At 43.4% G+C, this 23821-nt stretch overlaps 1 protein-coding gene across 1 annotated transcript in view; it reads right to left on the reverse strand.

Annotated features, from left to right (window-relative positions):
* DNHD1 (dynein heavy chain domain 1) overlaps positions 1 to 23821 on the reverse strand; it is a 132593-nt gene that overhangs the window by 26879 nt on the left and 81893 nt on the right. The window contains exons 27-33 of the mRNA XM_089671637.1: positions 21442 to 21628; positions 20716 to 20818; positions 19428 to 19577; positions 11536 to 11718; positions 8989 to 9420; positions 1822 to 2221; positions 173 to 271 (exon numbers count right to left, since the gene is read on the reverse strand). Of these exons, the coding sequence (XP_089527763.1) occupies positions 173 to 271; positions 1822 to 2221; positions 8989 to 9420; positions 11536 to 11718; positions 19428 to 19577; positions 20716 to 20818; positions 21442 to 21628 (1554 nt within the window). The remainder of the gene's footprint in view (positions 1 to 172; positions 272 to 1821; positions 2222 to 8988; positions 9421 to 11535; positions 11719 to 19427; positions 19578 to 20715; positions 20819 to 21441; positions 21629 to 23821) is intronic.

Genomic DNA, 23821 nt, shown 5'->3' on the forward strand with positions numbered 1-23821 from the left:
ACACAGATTATATACCCAGTGTCGTACACACACAGATTATATACCCAGTGTCATACACACAGATTATATACCCAGTGTCATACACACAGATTATATACCCAGTGTCATACACAGATTATATACCCAGTGTCGTACACACAGAAGATCAAACTGGATCTGTGGGATGCCTCACCTCCTCTTGCTGTGTCAGACAGTTTCTGGGTAAATCCTGGTTCAGAGGCGTCAATGACCTGCAGTTTCCAGCTCTGCCCTGCCAGGGTTTCAGGTGAACCTGCAGACAAGGAGGAGGTTAAAGAGAACCTGTTATGAAAACACAGTGCCAAAGGCGGACTGACAACACATGGGGCCCCCGGGCAATAGGGGATCATGGGGCCCCTGTGTCTTTGCCGAAACTCAAAAAAGCCTATAAAATAGGTACCAGGGGCATCTCATAGGGCCCCCTACTTACCCCGGGCCCTTGGGCAGTGCCAGAATTTCTAAATGGTCAGTCCGCCCCTGCACAGTACTTACTGTATGCTCCTATTTTTGAACCATGTGTGAAAATGTTAATTGTCCGCTGTCATTCTAATTGGTTGGCTAAACTGCTTAGTCACACAAAAAAAGTATGCAGGTCCGGACCCTTACTAGATAACTAGTATTTTCAGAATGAAGTCACATTTCACACCCCTCCAGCCTCTGTTTATTGTTTATATGTGGAGGTGAAGCCTCCATCAATCAACGTGTAATATCCCACCTACATTGTGTTTAGTGGGCATGGAGAAGGAGGGAGAGAGTGTTCAGTAATTTACCACTGTGTATACACCCACATGTGTGACTCTATAGTCGTGTGGGCTGCATAGATAGGAAAAAAGGAGGACATGAACAGCCTAGAAGGGAACTGAAACTGGAGCATGCTCACTAGATGGCAATTGTGACGGGAGTGACTTTTGGGGGTGGGGGGCCCCTGTCTCAGCTCCCTATGTTCCCATTATGTGTAAGTCACCCTGTGCCTGTTAGGGGTACAGGGTGAAATGTTCTAATATTGGTGTGGGGATTGTTCATTGTTCTCTGCCATGCGGCTGCATCCCATTGTTCTAGCAAACTATTATGGGATGTAATGTTTGTATATTGGTGTGGGGGTTGTTCATTGTCTACTGCCATGTGGTGTATCCCATTGTGCTATTGTGTGTCTTACTTGGGAGCAAAGGATTATGGGATATATGCGTTTGTCCTGGCTTGGTGGGGGGGTGTTTCCAGCAGCCCTTCCCCCTGATGGGACGGCCTGCTGATGTGTTTCCTGTTACTGAATGTATTTCCCCGCCCTGTGTATATATCTTGTGTTTGTGTTAAAATAAAGCAGTTCACTTCCGGTCTTAAGAAGCCTGGTGCTGTCTCGTCCTGTATGGTCAGCGGTGGTGTCCGTGGAAATAGCGCAGTCAGGGTCCGGTTCCGTTACAGCAATGGCTGGTTTACACAATCTCAGTTTGCAGTGGGGACACAGACAAGGCGGGAGGGACAGTGAACAGCAAGATCAACCAGGATTATTGTAGTATACAGAAAGCAAATCCCATAGTGACCAAGGGAGTATGAACAGCATGTAATACCGCATGTGCTGACAATTAATGATGTGGGTTTGACACTTTATTAAGTGACGTGCGATATGAGTTCTTTGATTTGATGTATGCTCATCTCCACCCAGCATACCGTTTAGATAATGGAGCAGATAGGGATCTCCAGAGGCAGCATCATCTCCGAAAAACACAACAGGAACCTGACACCCCATCATGGGTATTTTTGTCTTAGTACCCCTAGGACACAGGTTTTCCTGAAGCTTGCTCTCACCTGTCTCGTCTGTCTCCAGTACAGCTGAAAGCCACCTCTCAGCCATGTAATCTGGGTCTATGACCAGTATCGGGGTATCCGAATAACAGCTGCCAGCTCGCAGCAGTGCGGCACGGATCTGTGTCTCCATAGTCACCGGCAATCTCCTCCTATACCATCCTATCCTCTCTGTGGGAACGCTGAGCACCTCCAGGAGTAGAGACCCTTCATTGTTCCTGGAATGGTCCAGAGTGTCCCTCACATCATCTGGATCCAGAGGAACCTCCGCCCCATCACACAGCCTCTGCCACTTCTCCCATAACACCATGCAGCGAGGCCACGGTAGACTGCCAAGGTAGGAAATAGAGGCGGCAATGAGAAGAGACTCAGCCGGGACCGATTGAAGATGGTTCTGCAAAGTCTGAGGACAGAATGAGAAAAGGTGAGTGTGAGGTATATCAGTGAACCACAGGGAATCCACATCCTCATCTAAATATTTTACACATGTCTATCAACTGTTGACCTGGGAACTTTTGCTTCCTGACCTCTGAAGGAATTTGACTAAAACCCCAGATCAATAATTTGGTCTGTACTTTTAAAAAAGAAAGGGATACTTTTTTATTTTGTACTTTTAAGATGTAAATAGGAGACTTTGCCATGTTATTACTGCTCTTACAGTAAAGAACCCTTCCCAGAGCCTGAGATTACATTTATCTTCCAATGTCTAGGGAACCTAGAAGGATGGCATTTACCAATCCAACAATTACACCCGAATGTCCCATCACAATTTCAGTCACTATAATTATTATACATTTACATTGTATACAGCAGTGCTGTAAAGAGAACCTACTTAGTCACATCAGTCCCTGCACCAGAGGAGCTTACACTCTGATGTCCTACTGCAGTCGCACACTATTATTATTATAATATATTATTATTATACTCTGATATAGCTCTGCAACATACCACAATGCTGCACAAAGAACACTGAGCCATTCACATCAGCCTCTGCACCAGAGGAGCTTACACTCTAAAATCCTTACCACAGTCACACACTATTATTATTCTGCATTTATATAGCTGACAGTGCTGTACAGAGGACACTGAGCCAGTCAGATCAGTCTCTGTACCAGAGGAGCTTACACTCTAATGTCCCCCCCCCCACAGTCACACACTATTATTATTACACATTTATATAGCTCTGACATATACCGCAGTGCTGTACAGAGAACACTGAGCCAGTCACATCAGTCTCTGTACCAGAGGAGCTTACACTCTAATGTCCCCTCCCCCCACAGTCACATCAGTCTCTGCACCAGAGGAGCTTACAGACATATGCATTTCGCTTTGTTCCGAATCGAAATTTGCACACATTTTCAGTTATTCAGAGTTTCGGATGCATCCAAATTCTGAATTACAATAGTAACTAATTTAAACGAATCTGAAACAACTAAACAAAATTTGTCCGAAATTCGAAAAAAAATTCAAAAACCAATTTAAAAAAAATTTGAAAACAAGAATAGAAAAAAATAGAACAGAAAATAAAGAAATAGAAAAAAAAATAGTTTCCTCCCTATGCTAGATTCCCCATTGGAGTATTTATATATTGCTTCCATTTCTTCTCTCAAGCATCTCTTTTCCTGGGAGTTTAATCCTTGCAGTCATTCCTCGTAACTGAGGTCCTCCAGTCCCTGTGTGTTCACAAGCATTAATAATGATATCCTATTATTAAATATAATTTTGGTTATTTCTTTTATTTATATTATTATTATAACTGCTGTCTAGTAATGTACTGATGCTATGACTATGCTGGCAGCTTTCCCGCTACCTGTCCTTGCGTTAAGCATACGTAACCATTTCCCAGGGGCGGACTGACCATTTGGAAACTCGGGCACTGCCCGAGGGCCCGGGGTCAGTAGGGGGCCCCATGAGATGCCCCTGGTACCTTTTTCATAGGCTTTTTTGAGTTTGGGCAAGGACACAGGGGCCCCATGATCCCCTATTGCCCGGGGGCCACATGAGTTGTCACTCCACCCCTGCCATTTCCCTATTGTAAAATGATGGGTGTCATACCAGGTGGACATCATATGAGGTCTTCCCAGAACGTGCTGCACTGAGGCACGATCTGTCATTGGCTATGTCCTCTGGACACAGCCGATGACAGATCACTGTACCAAGCTGTTGCTGGTACGATGTGATTGCCATGACCAATCGCAACAGATCACATGACAATTGTAAAAAATGAATGGCTTTGATTCATGCCATTCATTGTGTACAATTGTGTTGCTCGCTGTGATTGGTCACAGTGATCACATGGTACAGACAGGGACAATCACAGCCCATATGTACCGTGTGATTAGCTGTGGCCAATCACAGCTAATCACAACAATGCCTACTGAATGAATCAATTGCATTCAGTAAAAATATATATATTTTTTTACATACTGTCACCAGTCAGTGTCCCTAATCATCACCACATGCTGTACCGCACTGGTGACAGTATGTAAAAAATACTTGTGAAAATGTTTTTTTTAATTACCTCATTTTCAAAAAAATTATGACAAAAAATTACAACTTCAAAAAACTGTCTGCTTTCCAAAAAGGGGTAATTTGTTGGGTATTTGTACTGTCCTGTCATTCTTGGGCCTCAAGAAATGAGATTGTCAGGATTGAACCATTTTCATATATATATATACACCTGTATATAGTTTGTGGACTGTAGCAAAATACATTTTGGCTTAAATTTATGAAAAACGATTATTTATTTGCAAAATTTTATAACAGAAATAAAGAAAAACAGTTTTTTTCCCCCAAATTTTCTGTCTTTTTTTGTTTATTTAGCAAAATTTAAACAAACCAGCGATGATTACATATCATCTAAAGAAAGCTGTAATAAAAAAATAATAAAAATGTCATATGGGTACAGTGTTGCATGACCGCGAAATTGTCATTTGCATGCAACAGCGCTGAAAGCTGAAAAATGGCCTTGGCAGCAAGGGGGTGAAAGCGCCCAGTGTTTAAGTGGTTAATGTAACCTCTTGCCACCTACGTAACATACATATGTGTCAGCATGGCATACAGGCCTAATGGTCACCATTTACGATTGCAAGTTGGTGGGCAGGGACTCGGGATCAAGTGACCACTGCAACAGTCAATCACAGTTGTCGCATGATTAGATATTCCACCTCCCATCTTTTTCAGAATCCCTTAAAGGACCAGCAGGATCCGGCACCAAGGGGTGAAGATCAGTGGCATGGATTGTGTTGACCCTGGCAGCTGCTACAGAGAGAGTTAGCCGGGAAGGTAGGTAGGCATCACAATTTTGCTATAGGGCCCCATAATGCGTAATTTTGTCCGTAGTCCTGCATATGGATACAGGCACACAGAGTACTGGAGAGTCCAATGAAAGCAGTGTATGAGTTAAACAGGTCCAGGGTGCTAAATTGTTTTTGCAGGTTTTGAGGTCTATCATAGATCATAGATTAGTTAGTACAAAGCAAAGATTAGAATTAGTCTGGTGTTTGCATCCAGTTAAAGAAGGCAGAAAGGGTTCTTTCCATGACATTAGTATGACCTGCTTAGTATAGAAATAAAACATGCATGAGAGAGTTTTCGCATATTTGGATAATTTTAAGTCTTCCAATATACCAAGAAGACAAGTTTTATGGTTACATACTGTATGTGAACTAAACCTAAAATTTATCCAACAACATGCAGCGCTGAAATGGTTAATGATTGCCCTGAATAATTACTATTATGATATACCCTATAATATCGTATATTGTACGAGTATCTATAAAGTGTCTCTAATTAGCCGAGAAAGTTTTGTAATAAGCCAGCGTTCCACAACAGTACAGATAGGTGATATAATCGTGACAGTCTATCTAGTGGTTGGGATATTGATGGTGACTTTGGTGGTAGATATAGCTGTAGATTGCACTAACCAGATAGCGCTTATTTTTGCGCATATGATTGATGATGATGGGTCATCTATGGTTGGACATCTGGTATTCGGATCAATTGATGGACAGCACCAGGAATTGCAGCATGTCAGCCAGTATATCCAGGTATAGAGATGCGGTCTGAATCCACCAGGGGGAACCAGCGGTCAAGATGTCATCAAGGATCTTTAACCCAGTGTCGAGGTGTGAGTAGTATAGGTGAAATCCCCCAGAGGGTGCCAGTAGTTAAGGATGTCGTCCAATGGTCTTCTTTAAAGGCAGGCTCCTTGCTGCTCTTGATTCTTCACATGTGTTTGTCTGTGCTCACCTCGACACTGGGATAAAGATCCTTGATGACATCTTGACCGCTGTTTCCCCCTGGTGGATTCAGACCACATCTCTATACCTGGATATACTGGCTGACATGCTGCAATTCCTGGTGCTAAATAAACAAAAAAAGACAGAAAATTTGGGGGAAAAAAACTGTTTTTCTTTATTTCTGTTATAAAATTTTGCAAATAAATAATCGTTTTTCATAAATTTAAGCCAAAATGTATTTTGCTACAGTCCACAAACTATATACAGGTGTATATATATATATGAAAATGGTTCAATCCTGACAATCTCATTTCTTGAGGCCCAAGAATGACAGGACAGTACAAATACCCAACAAATTACCCCTTTTTGGAAAGCAGACAGTTTTTTGAAGTTGTAATTTTTTGTCATAATTTTTTTGAAAATGAGGAAATTAAAAAAAACATTTTCACAAGTATTTTTTACATACTGTCACCAGTGCGGTACAGCATGTGGTGATGATTAGGGACACTGACTGGTGACAGTATGTAAAAAAATATATATATTTTTACTGAATGCAATTGATTCATTCAGTAGGCATTGTTGTGATTAGCTGTGATTGGCCACAGCTAATCACACGGTACATATGGGCTGTGATTGTCCCTGTCTGTACCATGTGATCACTGTGACCAATCACAGCGAGCAACACAATTGTACACAATGAATGGCATGAATCAAAGCCATTCATTGTTTACAATTGTCATGTGATCTGTTGCGATTGGTCATGGCAATCACATCGTACCAGCAACAGCTTGGTACAGTGATCTGTCATCGGCTGTGTCCAGAGGACATAGCCAATGACAGATCGTGCCTCAGTGCAGCACGTTCTGGGAAGACCTCATATGATGTCCACCTGGTATGACACCCATCATTTTACAATAGGGAAATGGAAGGGGTGGAGTGACAACTCATGTGGCCCCCGGGCAATAGGGGATCATGGGGCCCCTGTGTCCTTGCCCAAACTCAAAAAAGCCTATGAAAAAGGTACCAGGGGCATCTCATGGGGCCCCCTACTGACCCCGGGCCCTCGGGCAGTGCCCGAGTTTCCAAATGGTCAGTCCGCCCCTGGGAAATGGTTACGTATGCTTAACGCAAGGACAGGTAGCGGGAAAGCTGCCAGCATAGTCATAGCATCAGTACATTACTAGACAGCAGTTATAATAATAATATAAATAAAAGAAATAACCAAAATTATATTTAATAATAGGATATAATTATTAATGCTTGTGAACACACAATTTTGCTATAGGGCCCCATAATGCGTAATTTTGTCCGTAGTCCTGCATATGGATACAGGCACACAGAGTACTGGAGAGTCCAATGAAAGCAGTGTATGAGTTAAACAGGTCCAGGGTGCTAAATTGTTTTTGCAGGTTTTGAGGTCTATCATAGATCATAGATTAGTTAGTACAAAGCAAAGATTAGAATTAGTCTGGTGTTTGCATCCAGTTAAAGAAGGCAGAAAGGGTTCTTTCCATGACATTAGTATGACCTGCTTAGTATAGAAATAAAACATGCATGAGAGAGTTTTCGCATATTTGGATAATTTTAAGTCTTCCAATATACCAAGAAGACAAGTTTTATGGTTACATACTGTATGTGAACTAAACCTAAAATTTATCCAACAACATGCAGCGCTGAAATGGTTAATGATTGCCCTGAATAATTACTATTATGATATACCCTATAATATCGTATATTGTACGAGTATCTATAAAGTGTCTCTAATTAGCCGAGAAAGTTTTGTAATAAGCCAGCGTTCCACAACAGTACAGATAGGTGATATAATCGTGACAGTCTATCTAGTGGTTGGGATATTGATGGTGACTTTGGTGGTAGATATAGCTGTAGATTGCACTAACCAGATAGCGCTTATTTTTGCGCATATGATTGATGATGATGGGTCATCTATGGTTGGACATCTGGTATTCGGATCAATTGATGGACAGCACCAGGAATTGCAGCATGTCAGCCAGTATATCCAGGTATAGAGATGTGGTCTGAATCCACCAGGGGGAAACAGCGGTCAAGATGTCATCAAGGATCTTTATCCCAGTGTCGAGGTGAGCACAGACAAACACATGTGAAGAATCAAGAGCAGCAAGGAGCCTGCCTTTAAAGAAGACCATTGGACGACATCCTTAACTACTGGCACCCTCTGGGGGATTTCACCTATACTACTCACACCTCGACACTGGGTTAAAGATCCTTGATGACATCTTGACCGCTGGTTCCCCCTGGTGGATTCAGACCGCATCTCTATACCTGGATATACTGGCTGACATGCTGCAATTCCTGGTGCTGTCCATCAATTGATCCGAATACCAGATGTCCAACCATAGATGACCCATCATCATCAATCATATGCGCAAAAATAAGCGCTATCTGGTTAGTGCAATCTACAGCTATATCTACCACCAAAGTCACCATCAATATCCCAACCACTAGATAGACTGTCACGATTATATCACCTATCTGTACTGTTGTGGAACGCTGGCTTATTACAAAACTTTCTCGGCTAATTAGAGACACTTTATAGATACTCGTACAATATACGATATTATAGGGTATATCATAATAGTAATTATTCAGGGCAATCATTAACCATTTCAGCGCTGCATGTTGTTGGATATATTTTGTGTTATAGAAGGTTCTGGGGTTATTACCTTTCATGCTAGCTGCTCCTTTTATAGATCTAGTGCTTGTTCTCTTTTATATTTGGATTTAGACCTAAAATTTGTTTTTATATTTACTATGGATTATCACAGAAGGAATTTTATATAAGAACTTCCTGAGTTTGAGGATTCAGATTTTAAGTTCAATAAGTACACACCTTACATGGCTTCTATTCTGCTCATACTGCCCCCTAAACAGGTCCAGGAGCATCACTTACCTCCAGAGTGGATCTCCATGTAGATTCGTGAGCTCTTGCCCTGTCTGCATACTCCTGTGCCAGACTCCACTGCTCCTGACACAGCGTCACCTGTCTGCGGAGGTCTTCTTCGCCTTGCCTGGCGTTTTTCAGATGGAGGGATAGCTGCTCTCCCCGGACCCTCAGACGTTCCTGTTGGAGCCTCTGTTCCGCTATCCTTTCAGCCACCTCCAGGTCCTGTGCCTCAGCCCGGGACAGAAGACTTCTTCCCTTCTCCAGCTTACGGAGTACTCTGCAATATTGGTGGAGACCACGCAACCAGTCACAGAGAGACGCAGCTGCTGCGCTGGCAGGCCTGACACAGGTGGCACTAAATTCAGACCCTCTGACTGCACGAGACAGAGCAGAGAACACGGCATCCGACATCCCATGGCCAACATAGAACTGCAGATCCTATAAATACAACAGATATTGAGGGATGGATTCATGATATATTCACCCAACATGGAGGTTACAGGGTCCCAGGGTGGGACATTTGTGGATTCTCTAACCTGGACACCTCCAAAAGTACTGCCTATATACCCACACACCTCTGGAGCACTCCATATAAATGATACCTGAACACTTTCAGAGTACTCCATATATACATAGACACCTCCAGAGTACTCTCTACTTACCCAGTCACCTCCAGAGTACTCTGTATATACCCAGATACCTCCAGAGTACTCTGTATATACCCAGATACCTCCAGAGTACACTGTATATACCCGGACACCTCCAGAGTACTCTGTATATACCCAGATACCTCCAGAGTACTCTGTATATACCCAGATACCTCCAGAGTACTCTGTATATACCCAGATACCTCCAGAGTACTCTGTATATACCCAGACACCTCCAGAGTACTCTGTATATACCCAGACACCTCCAGAGTACTCTCTACTTACCCAGTCACCTCCAGAGTATTCTGTATATACCCAGATACCTCCAGAGTACACTGTATATACCCGGACACCTCCAGAGTACTCTGTATATACCCAGACACCTCCAGAGTACTCTGTATATACCCAGACACCTCCAGAGTACTCTGTATATACCCAGACACCTCCAGAGTACTCTGTATATACCCAGACACCTCCAGAGTACTCTGTATATACTCAGACATCTCCAGAGTACTCTGCATATACCCAGACAACCCCAGAGTACTCTGTATATACTGATCACCTCCAGAGTAATGCCTATATACCCGGACACCTCCAGAGTATTCCATATATACCTGGACAGCTCCAAAGTAATGCCTATATATCTGGACACCAGAATACTATGTGTAGCACCCTCCTAGGTAGCTAGGTGGAGCTAGAGTTATCATTTTCAGTTAGAAGGGCTGAGTAGCAGCCTAGGTGTAATAGTCAGAGGAGTCAAATTTCAGTCAGAAGCTGAGAGGCTCTGTACATCAGCTCTCTGGTATTTCCCCCTGCACTAGAGCTTTGGAGAAAGTTTTTGAAGCAGTGGGCGGGGGTAAGGGGTGGCAGGTTTGCACTCTTAAGGGATCCTGGCCAATCCCCAACAGGAGGCTTGGCTTGGGGCCAGGACAGCTGTTAAGAGTGACTGAGCATGCTCAGCAGGAGGGGAGGAGAGTTCGGGTGGAAGATGGATAAGTGAGGCTGGAGAGCAGGAGCCTGGGAGGGGGCCCAGATGGAGAGAGGCTCATCTACAGGCAGAGGAACTTGGAAGGAGGAAAGTTTGGGGCTTCACTGGCCCTCAGGGAGAGGACCACTTATACATTAGAGAAGGAGCAGCCCAGCTAGAAGGCCTGGTAGCAGCCACCAGCAGCACAGGAGAAGGACTGAGTGAATAAACCTGCACCCCCTGGGCCAGCAAGGGGAAAGAGGCACTCTGGTGGGAAACTGGATTAACTTTTTACCTGGGATTGTTCGTAGTGCAGTGGCAGGCACTGGAGTCCCTGCCCAGGGATTTAGCCAATACAGATGGATGAGGACAGGATTCATCTAGGGTCTGAGGTACTACAGGAGATGCTGGCTACCTCTCCAGAAGAGTTTTTGCTGTAAAGACTTGTACATAGTTGCTAAGGAGTTTGTCCTCTGCTGCCATTACCCTTAGGCATCCCATACTCCCCTTACCCCATCCAAGTTCAAATTCTCCTAATAAAATCTAAAAAAAACAAGCTCAAGGACAGGTTACTGTCTCCTGGATGCAGGTGTGTGTGGAAAATGCATGTTGGCTGGCTGTGCAGGACTACAGGGGGACCCAAAACTTCAGCGACTCCTAAGAGGATAGTGCTACATATGTATATACCCAGATTATTCTCTACATACAAGTACTTTCTACACACCCAGTCACCTCTAGAGTACTCTGTATATATCCTTATATCTTCAGAGTACTCTGTATATACCTCAATACTACCAGAGTACTCTGTATATACCCAGATGCCTCCATAGTACTCTGTACATATCTGTATACCTCCATAGTACTCTGTATATACTGTGCTTTGATACCTTCAGAGTACTCTTTCTATACCAGGACACCTCCACACTACTTCAAACCTACCTGATAGAAATCTTCTTGTCCCAGCAGTAGTTTGGCATTCTCCCATCCAGGCTCTTTTCCGAACACAGTACAAAGGACATCAGTGACCATTATTACCAGGGGCGGAGGGGCTCTGTAACTCCTTATCTCCTCCACATCCGACAATTTCAGCTGCTTCTGGACCTCCGACCATTGGATACAGGCCTGCAATAGGGGACATTACAACATGGGGGACAAATGCCGGGTTGGGGGGGTTGCTTCATCTTATGCAATTAAGCTTCCATCTACACATTGCACAAACAAATACAGAGCCTCATCTGGGCAGGTACCAGAGTGGTGAGACCCATTGGTCAAACTGTCAGAATAAGAACTGTCTGCATTGCCCCTTGATTTTTACCAACATTAAAAGAAAAATCCTGATTGTTATTGAAATCTAAAACACATCCAAAAAGTACTTTCCACGTGGCTACACCCAAAATAATAGGCAACTAGTGTATGTATCTGTATGAGACAATGGATATTAAAATCACAAAATGTATTTTTTCCATATAAAATGAATCCATGTGGAATGAGTAAATAAACTCATTCATAGCCATCCATGCTGAATTCAGCTAAAAACTGACTACTGATAATAAAAGAACTTTCTTTAATGAGAAGTATACATTTTCTTTGTCTACTCTAATGTCACGAGCCGACTGACGGTAGCCTCTAGCGACCCACAGACCAGAGTCCCTCAGGGCGTGGAGTCTAAGCCTCAGTCTGCTGGTTCACCAGAGCCCCTGATGGTGGGGATGGACTTGAAGCAGCCTGAGACCAGGTCACAACCCCCGAGTAACACCAGCTGTTGTAAAGGCAGCCGTCAATGGCGTATAGCAGGTAAGAGCCAGATGTGAAGAGGTATAATGTGGTCAGACAGGCCGTGTTGGTAACAGCAGAGCAGACAGGACAGAACGGCAGGCAAAGAATAATCAGGTCACAGGCTGGGTTCAGCAACAGGAGGTCAGGCAATAGGATCAGGCAGAGAATGGTCAGGACGAGCCAAGGGTCAGAGCAGGAGAAGACAACAGTATCAGGCTGGGTCGGCAACAAGGCAGTCAGAAGTACAGAGGTGGGTGGCACTGATGGGCAGAGGTGGGTGGCACTGATGGGCAGAGTTGGGTGGCACTGATGGGTGACACAGGGGGGCACAGGTGGGTGACACTGATGGGCACAGGTGGGTGACACTGTTGGGCACTGGTGGGTGGCACCGCTGGGCACTGGTGGGTGGCACTGCTGGGCACAGGTCGGTGGAACTGGTGGGTGGCACTGCTGGGCACCGATCATCAGGGCACTGATCATCAGTGCCCTGATGATCGGTGCCGATCCCTGCTCTGACAACTGCTGGTTCTCGGCAGTACTTTCCCCACGTTTTGACAGTGTGAGGAAAGTGCAGCCGAGAACCGGCAATTGCATTTCCCTGTGATCAGCGTGTCATTGGAGACGGCTGATCACGTGGTAAAAAGCCGCTGTGATTGTCCTTTTACCACATCACGTGATCAGCTGTGTCCATAACACAAAAAGTAAAACACCCAGTGGCGATTAAATACCACCAAAAGAAAGCTCAATTTGTGTGAAAAAAAAATGATAAAAATTTCATATGGGTATAATCTTGCATGACCGCGCAATTGTCATTCAAAGTACGACAGCTCTGAAAGCTGAAAATTGGCCTGGTAAGGAAGGGGGTATAAGTGCCCGATAAGCAAGTGGTTAAATAAGCCGTTTTGTTTTAGTTCCCAAGTTCTCATCATCAAAAAAACCCCTTCTAAGCACAACATTTCACTGTTTCAATCACACAGATCCATTAAGTCCTACTGTCCCAGCTAGCTAGCCCCTGGCCAAGACTGTGAGCTGTACTGCACATTGACCCAACTAATACACAAAGGGTCTTTCAAATGTTTGGTTTGCTGCAATCTTTACCCATTCATTGGTGACAGTAAAATTTATATGTGCACTTTCCTAATGTGTCCCTATGACTGAGACAATAAAAAAATGTAGTTAAAATATGAGGGTAGAGGTCTTCAAAAAGCTTCTGCACTTTTATAAATATAATAGAGTTTAAAAAAGTGTGGAAACTTTTTAAAGAACCCTCGAATATACACTATATTGTCAGAAGTATTGGTCTCCTGCCTTTACACGCACATGAATTTTTAATGGCCCCCCAGTCTTCGTTTGTAGGGTTCAATATTGAGTTGGTCCATCCTTTGCAGCTATAACAGCTTCAACTCTTCTGGGAAGGCCGTCCACAAGGTTTAGGAGGGTGTCTATGGGAAGGTTGGACCATTCTTCCAGAAGCACATTTGTGAGGTCAGGCACTGATGTCGGGGGAGGAGGCCTGGCTAGCAGTCTCCGCTCTAATTCATCCCAAAGGTGTTCCATCGGGTTGAGGTCAGGACTCAGTCAAGTTCCTCCACCCCAAACTCGCTCATCCATGTCTTTATGGACCTTGCTTTATGCACTGGTGCGCAGTCATGTTGGAACAGAAAGGGGCCATCCCAAAACTCTTCCCACAAAGTTGGGAGCATGAAATTGTCCAAAATGTCTTGGTATGCTGACACCTTAAGAGTTCCCTTCACTGGAAATAAGGAGCCAAGTCCACCCCCTGAAAAACAACCCCACACCATAACCCCTCCTCCACCAAACTTTACACTTGGCACAATGCAGTCAGGCAAGTACCATTCTGGCAACTGCCAAACCCAGACACATCTATCGGATTGTCAGACAGAGAAACATGATTGGTCACTCCAGAGACCATGTCTCCATTGCTCTAGAGGCTAGTGGCGGCGTGCTTTACACAACGGCATCCAACACTTTGCAATGCACTTGGTGATGTAAGGCTTGGATGCAGCTGCTCGGCCATGGAAACCCATTCCATGAAGTTCTCTACACACTGTTGTTGTGCTAATATGAAGGCCACACCAAGTTTGGTGGTCTTTAGCTATTGACTCTGCAGACAGTTGGTGACTTCTGCGCACTACGCTCTTCAGCGTGCGCTGACCCCACTCTATCATGTTACGTGGCCTACCACTTGGTGGCTGAGTTGCTGTTGTTCTTAGTTGCTTCCACTTTGTTATAATCCCACTAACAGTTGAGCGTGGAATATATAATAGCCAGGAAATGTCACGGATGGACTTATGGCACAGGTGACAACCTATCACAGGACCACGCTTGGAGTCACTGAGCTCCTGAGAGCGACCCATTCTTTCACAAATGTTTGTAGAAGAAGTCTGCATTCCTAGGGGCTTGATTGTAAAACCTGTGGCCATGGAGGTGATTGGAACACCTGAATACAATGATTTGGTGGGCTGGCCCAATACTTTTGGCAATATAGTGTAGACTCATTTTAAAAATGACATATATTAAGTTATTGAGATTTACCACAGTCCCCTTTTGGTTGGATGCAGCATGGATGCCTATGAATGAGTTTATTTACTTGGTCCATATGGATCCATTTTTTTTAACAAAATATATTTTGTGGTTTTAATATTGCATATGCATATATATATCCCAGGTGCTCAACCTGTGGCCCTTTGGCACTTTCTGTACTGTCCACAGTGTAACAGCATATACCCAGAGACTGACGCAGTCCTCCATTCAGTTAAGAACCTCCATCTTGGCAAGGAGGTTAACCATCCTGACAAACATATTTCCCCCTCTTTTCCCCCCTCCCTTTCTGAGAGTCACAGCGACAAATGGCCAGTGCGTATGTGTGTTAGGAGTGTCACAGGAGGCCAGGGCCCAGCAGGGGGCTAGGAGCTATAAAGTCCCCAAGGGAGCTGGGGCCTAGCTGTCTGAAGAACCTGTAAAATGTAACACCTCGTATAAGATAAGGCAAGCTTTCCCGGAGTTCAAGACATTCCAAGAAAGCGGCGGGACCAGCTAACACTTTTAAAAATCCATTTTTCCCCTATGTATCATATCTTGGAATATGAGAGGCTTACATAAAAACCAGACATATCGTTAGATTGGCTAAGAGAAGACGAACAATTTGATAGGTCACTCGCCATGTCTCGAATACATAGGAAAGCCGAAAAATAGATCTTGTGAACCAGTGTATAATTTCATAATTCATATCTAATCAATCCTCAGACGTGTCTGCATAATAATCTACCCGCGGGTGGAATGTAACTTGTGCATAGGAAAAGTTATGAGCCAAAATATGAACTATACAAGATTTTGGCTCTAGTTTAGGTCCACACCCAGACCTCCACGCCCTAAACGGAGTATTGGTCCTTGACTTCAGAGACACCCCCTGCTGGGGAACTACAAATTAGGCTGTCAGGCCTAAGAAGAAAAGAGATGATGATGTCTCCCATTTTAACATCAGTACCACCTGGGTAGACCCGTGCCCTTTCATTCTGAAACTTGGATCTGCTAACCCAGGACTTTGGCAAGTACCTTAACCCTTTCACCTCTCTCTGATAAGTCTTTGCTGTGCTGTTGGTCTCTGTATATTTATATATATATATATATATATATATATATATACACACAGTGGGGCAAAAAAGTATTTAGTCAGCCACCAATTGTGCACGTTCTCCCACTTAAAAAGATGAGAGAGGCCTGTAATTGGCATCATATGTAGACCTCAACTATGAGAGATAAAATGAGAAAAAAAATCCAGACAATCACTTTGGCTGATTTGGAAAGAATTTATTTGCAAATTATGGAGGAAAATAAATATTTGGTCACCTACAAACAAGCAAGATTTCTGGCTCTCACAGACCTGTACCGTCTTCTTTAAGAGGCTCCTCTGTCCTGCACTCATTACCTGTATCAATGGCACCTGTCTGAACTTGTTATCAGTATAAAAGAGACCTGTCCACAACCTCAAACAGTCACACTCCAAACTCCACTATGGTGAAGACCAAAGAGCTATCGAAGGACACCAGAAACAAAATTGTAGACCAGCACCAGGCTGGGAAGACTGAATCTGCAATAGGCAAGCAGCTTGGTGTGAACAAATCAACTGTGGGAGCAATAATTAGAAAATGGAAGACATACAAGACCACTGATAATCTCCCTCGATCTGGGGCTCCACACAAGATCTCACCCCGTGGGGTCAAAATGATCACAAGAACGGTGAGCAAAAATCCCAGGACCACACGGGGGACCTAGTGAATGACCTGCAGAGAGCTGGGACCAACATAACAAAGGCTGCCATCAGTAACACACTACGCCGCCAGGGACTCAGATCCTGCAGTGCCAGATGTGTCCCCCTGCTTAAGCCAGTACATGTCCGGGCCCGTCTGAAGTAAGCTAGAGATCATTTGGATGATCCAGAAGAGGATTGGGAGAATGTCATATGGTCAGATGAAACCAAAATAGAACGGTTTGGTAGAAACACAACTCGTCGTGTTTGGAGGAGAGAGAATGCTGAGTTGCATCCAAAGAACACCATACCTACTGTGAAGCATGGGGGTGGCAACATTATGCTTTGGGGCTGTTTCTCTGCAAAGGGACCAGGACAACTGATCCATGTACAGGACAGAATGAATGGGGCCATGTATCGTGAGATTTTGAGTGCAAACCTCCTTCCATCAGCAAGGGCATTGAAGATGAAACATGGCTGGGTCTTCCAACATGACAATGATCCCAAACATACCGCCCGGGCAACATAGGAGTGGCTTCGTAAGAAGCATTTCAAGGTCCTGGAGTGGCCTAGCCAGTCTCCAGATCTAAACCCCATAGAAACCTTTGGAGGGAGTTGAAAGTCCGTGTTGCCCAGCGACAGCCCCAAAACATTACTGCTCTAGAGATCTGCATGGAGGAATGGGCCAACATACCAGCAACAGTGTGTGCCAACCTTGTGAAGACTTACAGGAAATGTTTGACCTCTGTCATTGCCAACAAAGGATATATAACAAAGTATTGAGATGAACTTTTCATATTGACCAAATACTTATTTTCCACCATAATTTGCAAATAAATTCTTTCCAAATCAGCCAATGTGATTGTCTGGATTTTTTTTCTCATTTTGTCTGTCATAGTTGAGGTCTACCTATGATGCCAATTACAGGCCTCTCTCATCTTTTTAAGTGGGAGAACTTGCACAATTGGTGGCTGACTAAATACTTTTTTGTCCCACTGTATATATATATATATATATATATATATATATCTCTTAGTTACATCTTTTTCTGTAAATATTTTTATTGCACCTGTTTGACCTTTTAGTAATAAATCTTTCCTTCTGAAAGTGTTGAACTGTTTCTATAGCGCTTTATTGCAATTTACGAATTCCTGCCTCTAAAGAGAATGCTACTGTGTTTGTTTAACCCTCTGCATAATTGGCCTTGCGATGACCGTATTATGCAGACAATTACCTCAACCATTATAGTGTTTTAGTTGATATCGCCAAGTTTCCTCTTTCTCTGTACAAAAAGGAGGTGGTGGTAGTGTGAAGGGTTAATTGCGTAATTAACCTGACCCAGTAACAATCGCTCAGGCTGCCGGTACATCGATTGTGGTCCAATTAGCTGGAAAATCATTGTGCAGGGTGCAGCTGGGTGTGGCATTGTTACGCACGTGACATCGCGGTTTTAGATCGGCTAGTCCTGCGGTCACGAGTTTGATGAGAAGGTCTGGGGTCTGACGCCGCAATCGTGACACACGGGTCTCTTGAAGCACTGATCTGTGTTCCCCTATTTTTCTCTTATAGCAGAAAAATCTATTGAAGCATGTTCCCAGTCTCCAACAACTATGAACAGCATGTTCATAGTCTCTGACCATCTCCTGCAGCATGTCACCAGTCCTAACCATCTCTTGTGTCATGCCCCAAGTCTTTGACCATCTCTTGTATCAAGCCCATAGTTTTTGACTATATCCTGTTGTGTGTCTGCTGTTTCCGACACTGAGAATTCACAGAATTTTATGTGGGGTCCTTTGGTGATGTCATTTCTGTATCATTTTCCAGAAAAGGAAGTTGTCCTCAAACTGTTAAGAGTGCAATAAATTGGGCATCCCATAACCCCTATACCCCATCCAAGTTAAATTCTCTAATAAAACTAAAAAACCAAGCCCATGGACTGTTTCTGGATGCAAGTGGAAAATGTGTGTTGCCTGGCTGTGCAGGAAGTAAAAAGGGACCCAAACCTAGCAGCTCTCAAGAGGGTAGCACTACACAAGGAAGGGTTAAAATCCCTGCCAGCTTATTTTTTGTTGACTGTGTCCCTGTGAAGGGAAATCTTCCCAAAGTCAGTTGTCACAGCTACAGATGCCCCCACTGGAAGATTTCCCCTCATCCCTTGATCCAGTGACAATGCAATATTTTGCATTTCTCATGACCTTTTCTTTTAGTGAAAATGGTCACCAGGAAAAAAAAAAGAGAGGGTGAATCTCCAAAGACCGCAATAAAAACCTGACAGGGGTTCTGATCTTTCACTACTACATCCAAAACAAAAAAAAAAAAAAGAGTTTTGGCTATACACAGGTATTAACCGTAAGACTGGGTAAGTATCTAAAAACTGACATCAACTCATGTTTAAGGGGATCTGATCTTCAGACTGCACAGGGGTACACTGACATGTCAGGTTTCAAAGGAGTGTTGTAATACAGATACTGGGTGATGGATTTCGAATTGCATTGACATATCAGGTTATACAGCACAACTGTGGAAGTAGAGATATTCAGGGACAGATATTGGGGTGCAATGTCAGGTTATACAGAACAGTATTGGGGTTCAGTTACTTAGGGGCAGATATTGGGGTTCATTGACATGCCAGGTTATATTCAACAGTGTTGGGGTACAGTTACTCAGGGATAGTTATCAGGGTGCACGGGTACGTCAGGATATCTAGTACAATGTTGGAGTACCTACTGTATGCTCAGTGACAGATAATTGGGGTGCATGGACTGTATACAGTACATCTACTCACCTCTTCCAGTTGGTGTTGTCTGTGGCCCTGTAATGTGTTGACTTGGTTCCTCATACGATCTTTTGATATTTCTAGCTCCTCACACTCCTCCCTCACTTGGCGCTCAGCTTCCCGCGTCTCTTCCAGTTCTTTCCTCCACCGTTCTGTCTCCTATCAGAGAAATAGGGATTCTTATGAGGTTATAACAATGAGATACTGTGCCATGAAATGATAAACAAGTTACTTAAGAGGCCTTTGTATTGGTAGGTATAGGAGGAGTCAAGGGTCATGGCTGGCCTAGCTGGTTTTATAGCAATAGAATTGTATTAGAAAATATTTACTTTCAGAACATTCATTCAATTTTCTTATAGTTAATGGGGTCAAATGGATGATCATTTTCAACCATATTGATGAGGAAAATTGAAGGAGAGGAACAGAAATTTTTTTTTAAGCTGACACTCTAAGCTTCATGATAAGAAGGATACCAAAGAGGCCACTGTACTGGGAGAGGTGGTATAGGAGGAGTTCAGGGTCACTGCTGCCTTAGCCTGCTTGCACGCTGCTGTGGTGCACTTTTCCCACACTGCAGGCGCAGCACAGCATACCTGCGTGTTTGGAGTGGGTTAGTTGCGCTTTCCCATAGAGTTATATATCTGAAAGTGCAACAAACATGCAGGACACAATATAACTATGGGAAAGCACAGCTAACCTGCTCCAAACACACGGAGCAGGAAAAACTGCAGCAGTGTGAAAGCAGGATTAGAGTCTTCACTTTCTACCTGGTCTTCAGGCCCTCCCATTCTGTACTCTGGTCCTCTGAGCTGACACTCTAATCTTTGTGATAAGGAGGATACTAAGGAGGCTTCTGTATTAGGAGAGATTGTATAGGAGAAGTCCAGAGTCACTGCTGTCTTATAGTCTTTTCTCTATACCTGGTCAGTGAATCTCCCATTCTGTACTCTGGTCCTCTGAGCAGGCATTCTAATCTTTGTGATACGGATACTAAAGAGACCTCTGCACTGGGAGAGATAGTATAGCACTTCAAGGTCACTGGTGCCCTAGTCCTCATTTCTACCTGTCTTCATGCCCTCTGAGCTGACACTCTAATATTTGTGATAAGGAGGACATTAAAGAGGCTTCTGTATTGAGAGAGAGAGAGAGTATAGATATCCAGTGTTATTTCTGCCTTGAGGTCTTCATTTTCTACCTGGTCTTAAGGCCACCCCTCCATTCTGTACTCTGGTCCTCTGAGCTGACACTTTAATCTTCCTGAATTTTAGATATTTTTCCAGGAAACTTGTACACTCACCTGCTCTGCATCTTGCTGTCGTTGGGTGAGGATTTCGGCTTCCTTTGTCCACCTTTCCTGTTCCACATAAACCTCCTCCACCCGGCACACTGCTAATTGGAGCCTAGAAAAGACATAATAGCATAAAAGCATTCTCCTTATTACCTCATTTCAATGTTCTCTACATCTCCATCTTACCTTTACCTAGATTACCCTTTACTGCTTCCATTCCTCCTCTCACCACTAACCCTTCTTCTCATTTCTTCTGGATTACTCTCTTCTTTAGTTCCTCCTTCCATTCCTCCTTATCAGAGTGTATGTCCAGGCAATTTGTATATATCTGCAACAGGTGGTCCTTTCCCCAAGTTTAATCCCTTTAAAAACACTGCAATTACAGCATTTTTCTGTTGATATACCAGAAATCCGATGAGTTCCTAACTTCCTGTTTAGGCTGACAACATGGTGCCTCTGCTGCAGTAAAATCCTGGACAGTGTTGACATCCCTGCCTGAGTGAACTATAGAACTCCCCCTGCTAGACTACAGAATGCTACCTATCCCCCAGCTCCCTGTCTCCCTGCCACCATGAATACTTTGACTGCTTCTGCAGCAAAACGATGCTGCTGTCTTGGCTTCCAAGAACCTGTCCTTCACACTGTGTGTAGGGAACGGACCCATGAGATGTGCTCCCAGCAGTTCCCTTGCAGGAATTTTTATTCCCATTTTCCCCCATCAGTTCTTCCTCTCACCGTCCCATTTCCTTCAAAACAGTATCTCTCCGATGTGCAAAGACTTTTAGGAAGGTATTGATGAAGGTGATGAAGGTCCTTGGGGAGCTCAGTGGGAGGTCTGGCCACATCCTTTGATAGTAACTCTGAGCTGATAGGTGAATAAGAGACATGACTTTGGGAAGAGACACGGGTGAGCTCCAGGTACCTAAGAAGAAATGAGATGATCACATGACAGGCAATAGACAACAAGGGTCTCCTTGAGGATCAATAAAACACACCAAATCCCAAATTGTTAATAGAACAACATGTGAAATTACTCCGCAATTTTATGGGACTTTAAAGGCAAATCAACAATAATTAAAATAACAATCTTAATGTGTAAATATGTTATGAAGGTTGAAAAGGAATTTTAGCTTCAATTTCTTGATACATATCCCCAGTATTTGTGAATACAGTACAAGAAATACATAATACTCACATATCAAAGAGAAAATATTAAAAATGAACAACCGTATCATGAATGTCACAGTCCAGGGGCGGACTGACCATTTGGAAACTCGGGCGCTGCCCGAGGGCCCGGGGTCAGTAGGGGGCTCCATGAGATGCCCCTGGTACCTTTTTCATAGGCTTTTTTGAGTTTGGGCACAGACACAGGGGCCCCATGATCCCCTATTGCCCGGGGGCCCCATGAGTTGTCAGTCCGCCCCTGACACAGTCAGATTGTCCTCCTTTCTTTGTCAACCCTCTTCTAACTACAGAAGGGAAAGGGTTATCCCCACTTTTTCTTTGATATGTGAGTATTATGTATTGCATTTCACAAATTTACAACTCATATACAATGATATGTACTGTATGTTCTAAAGATATGATTTTACTGTAGATCACAATGTATTGACTTCAGAGCTACCCCTGAAAATTCCTTTTTAACTTTCATAACATATAAAGATTATGTAATTTTAATTATTGCTGATCTGCCTCTAAAGTCCCATAAAATAGGGGGGGAATTTCACATTTTGTCCTAGAATAGGGATGTTGGCAGGTGTTACAGAGAATCTTTAATTTTGTCCACAAATTGTTAATAGAAGACAACAAAGCAAAAGACAGGACTTTTCAGGTGTGAAAAATGCACACAAAATTGAAAGTTAAGATTGTTCCCTTTACTAATATATACTGTATATATATATATATATAGACACAGATAGAATGTTGAAATTAAGACTCTATATATTAGTATGTAGTATGAGGGCTCTCCACATCTCTGAGAGGCACCATTAACGGAAGCACTGGAGGTGAACAAAAGAAGTGAAGACAGTGCCGACGTACAAATAAACCATCACATAAGCAGGAAGATGCAAGTTGCCTTTGTATAGACCTAGTTATCGGTTAGATTGTGTCCCACCAGAAAGGTGAGGAGGTTATGGCCCCATGGCATCCACAGATGGGCAAATATTGACCTCATGGGAGTCGGACACTCACACTTCCATACTGGCCGGATAGACTGAGGTCTTCATTCAGCCAGTTAGTGCTTTAACAGCTTTATACCTTTTCACCCTACTCCTGAGGAACCAATACGCAAAACATAATGAGTGGGGCTGTATTCACCAAGTGACCAGTTAGGACTTTGTTCATTCTGGATCTGTGGACCTTCATATACTACAGTTATAGTGATTTTTGAAAACTGGCTTTTAGTTTGGCCACTTATGGGGTGGAATGGCTTTTATTATTATTTCAGGTACTTATATAGAGCCATCAAATTACTTCGCGCTTTACACATATATTGTCCATTCACATCAGTCCCTAATCCTCAAGGGGTGTACAATATAAGCTCCCTAACTCACATTCATACATACACATACTAGGGACAATTTAGACAAGATCCAATTAACCTACCAGCATGCCTTTGGAGCGTGGGAGGAAACTGGAATACCTGGCAAAAACCCATGCAGGCACGGGAAGAACATGTAAACTCCAGACAGTTAGTATCGTGGTTATGATTTGAACCAACGACCCTAGTGCTGCTAGGCGGAAGTGCTAACCACTTCGCCACTGTGCTGTCAATTGATTGGTGCTATGATTTTTTGGCTTTTAAAAATGATACAACAATTTATGCTATGTGTGTCTATTTGTATTAATAAAGAGAACAAATTTAACTTCAAATTTTGTGTTCATTTTGCTGACAGGTCACACCTGAAAAGTCCCGTCATTTGTTTTGTTATCTTCTATTCACAAGACCTTTAGAATCACTTTAAAGGCTGGTTCACACCAGATGCAGTCCAGTGTGGGGTTTTTTTCTGCATCAAAAATGCATACACAGTGTTTTCCATGTATTCCAATGGCCCTGGTTCACACTATTGCAGTCAGTTCCAGTCAGTTTCCAGTGAAGAAAAAAAAAAGTAGA

The sequence above is a fragment of the Staurois parvus genome, unplaced genomic scaffold (assembly GCF_062004578.1).
Source record: "Staurois parvus isolate SC_StPar_1 unplaced genomic scaffold, SC_StPar_1.0 ptg000109l, whole genome shotgun sequence".
NCBI lineage: Eukaryota > Metazoa > Chordata > Amphibia > Anura > Ranidae > Staurois > Staurois parvus.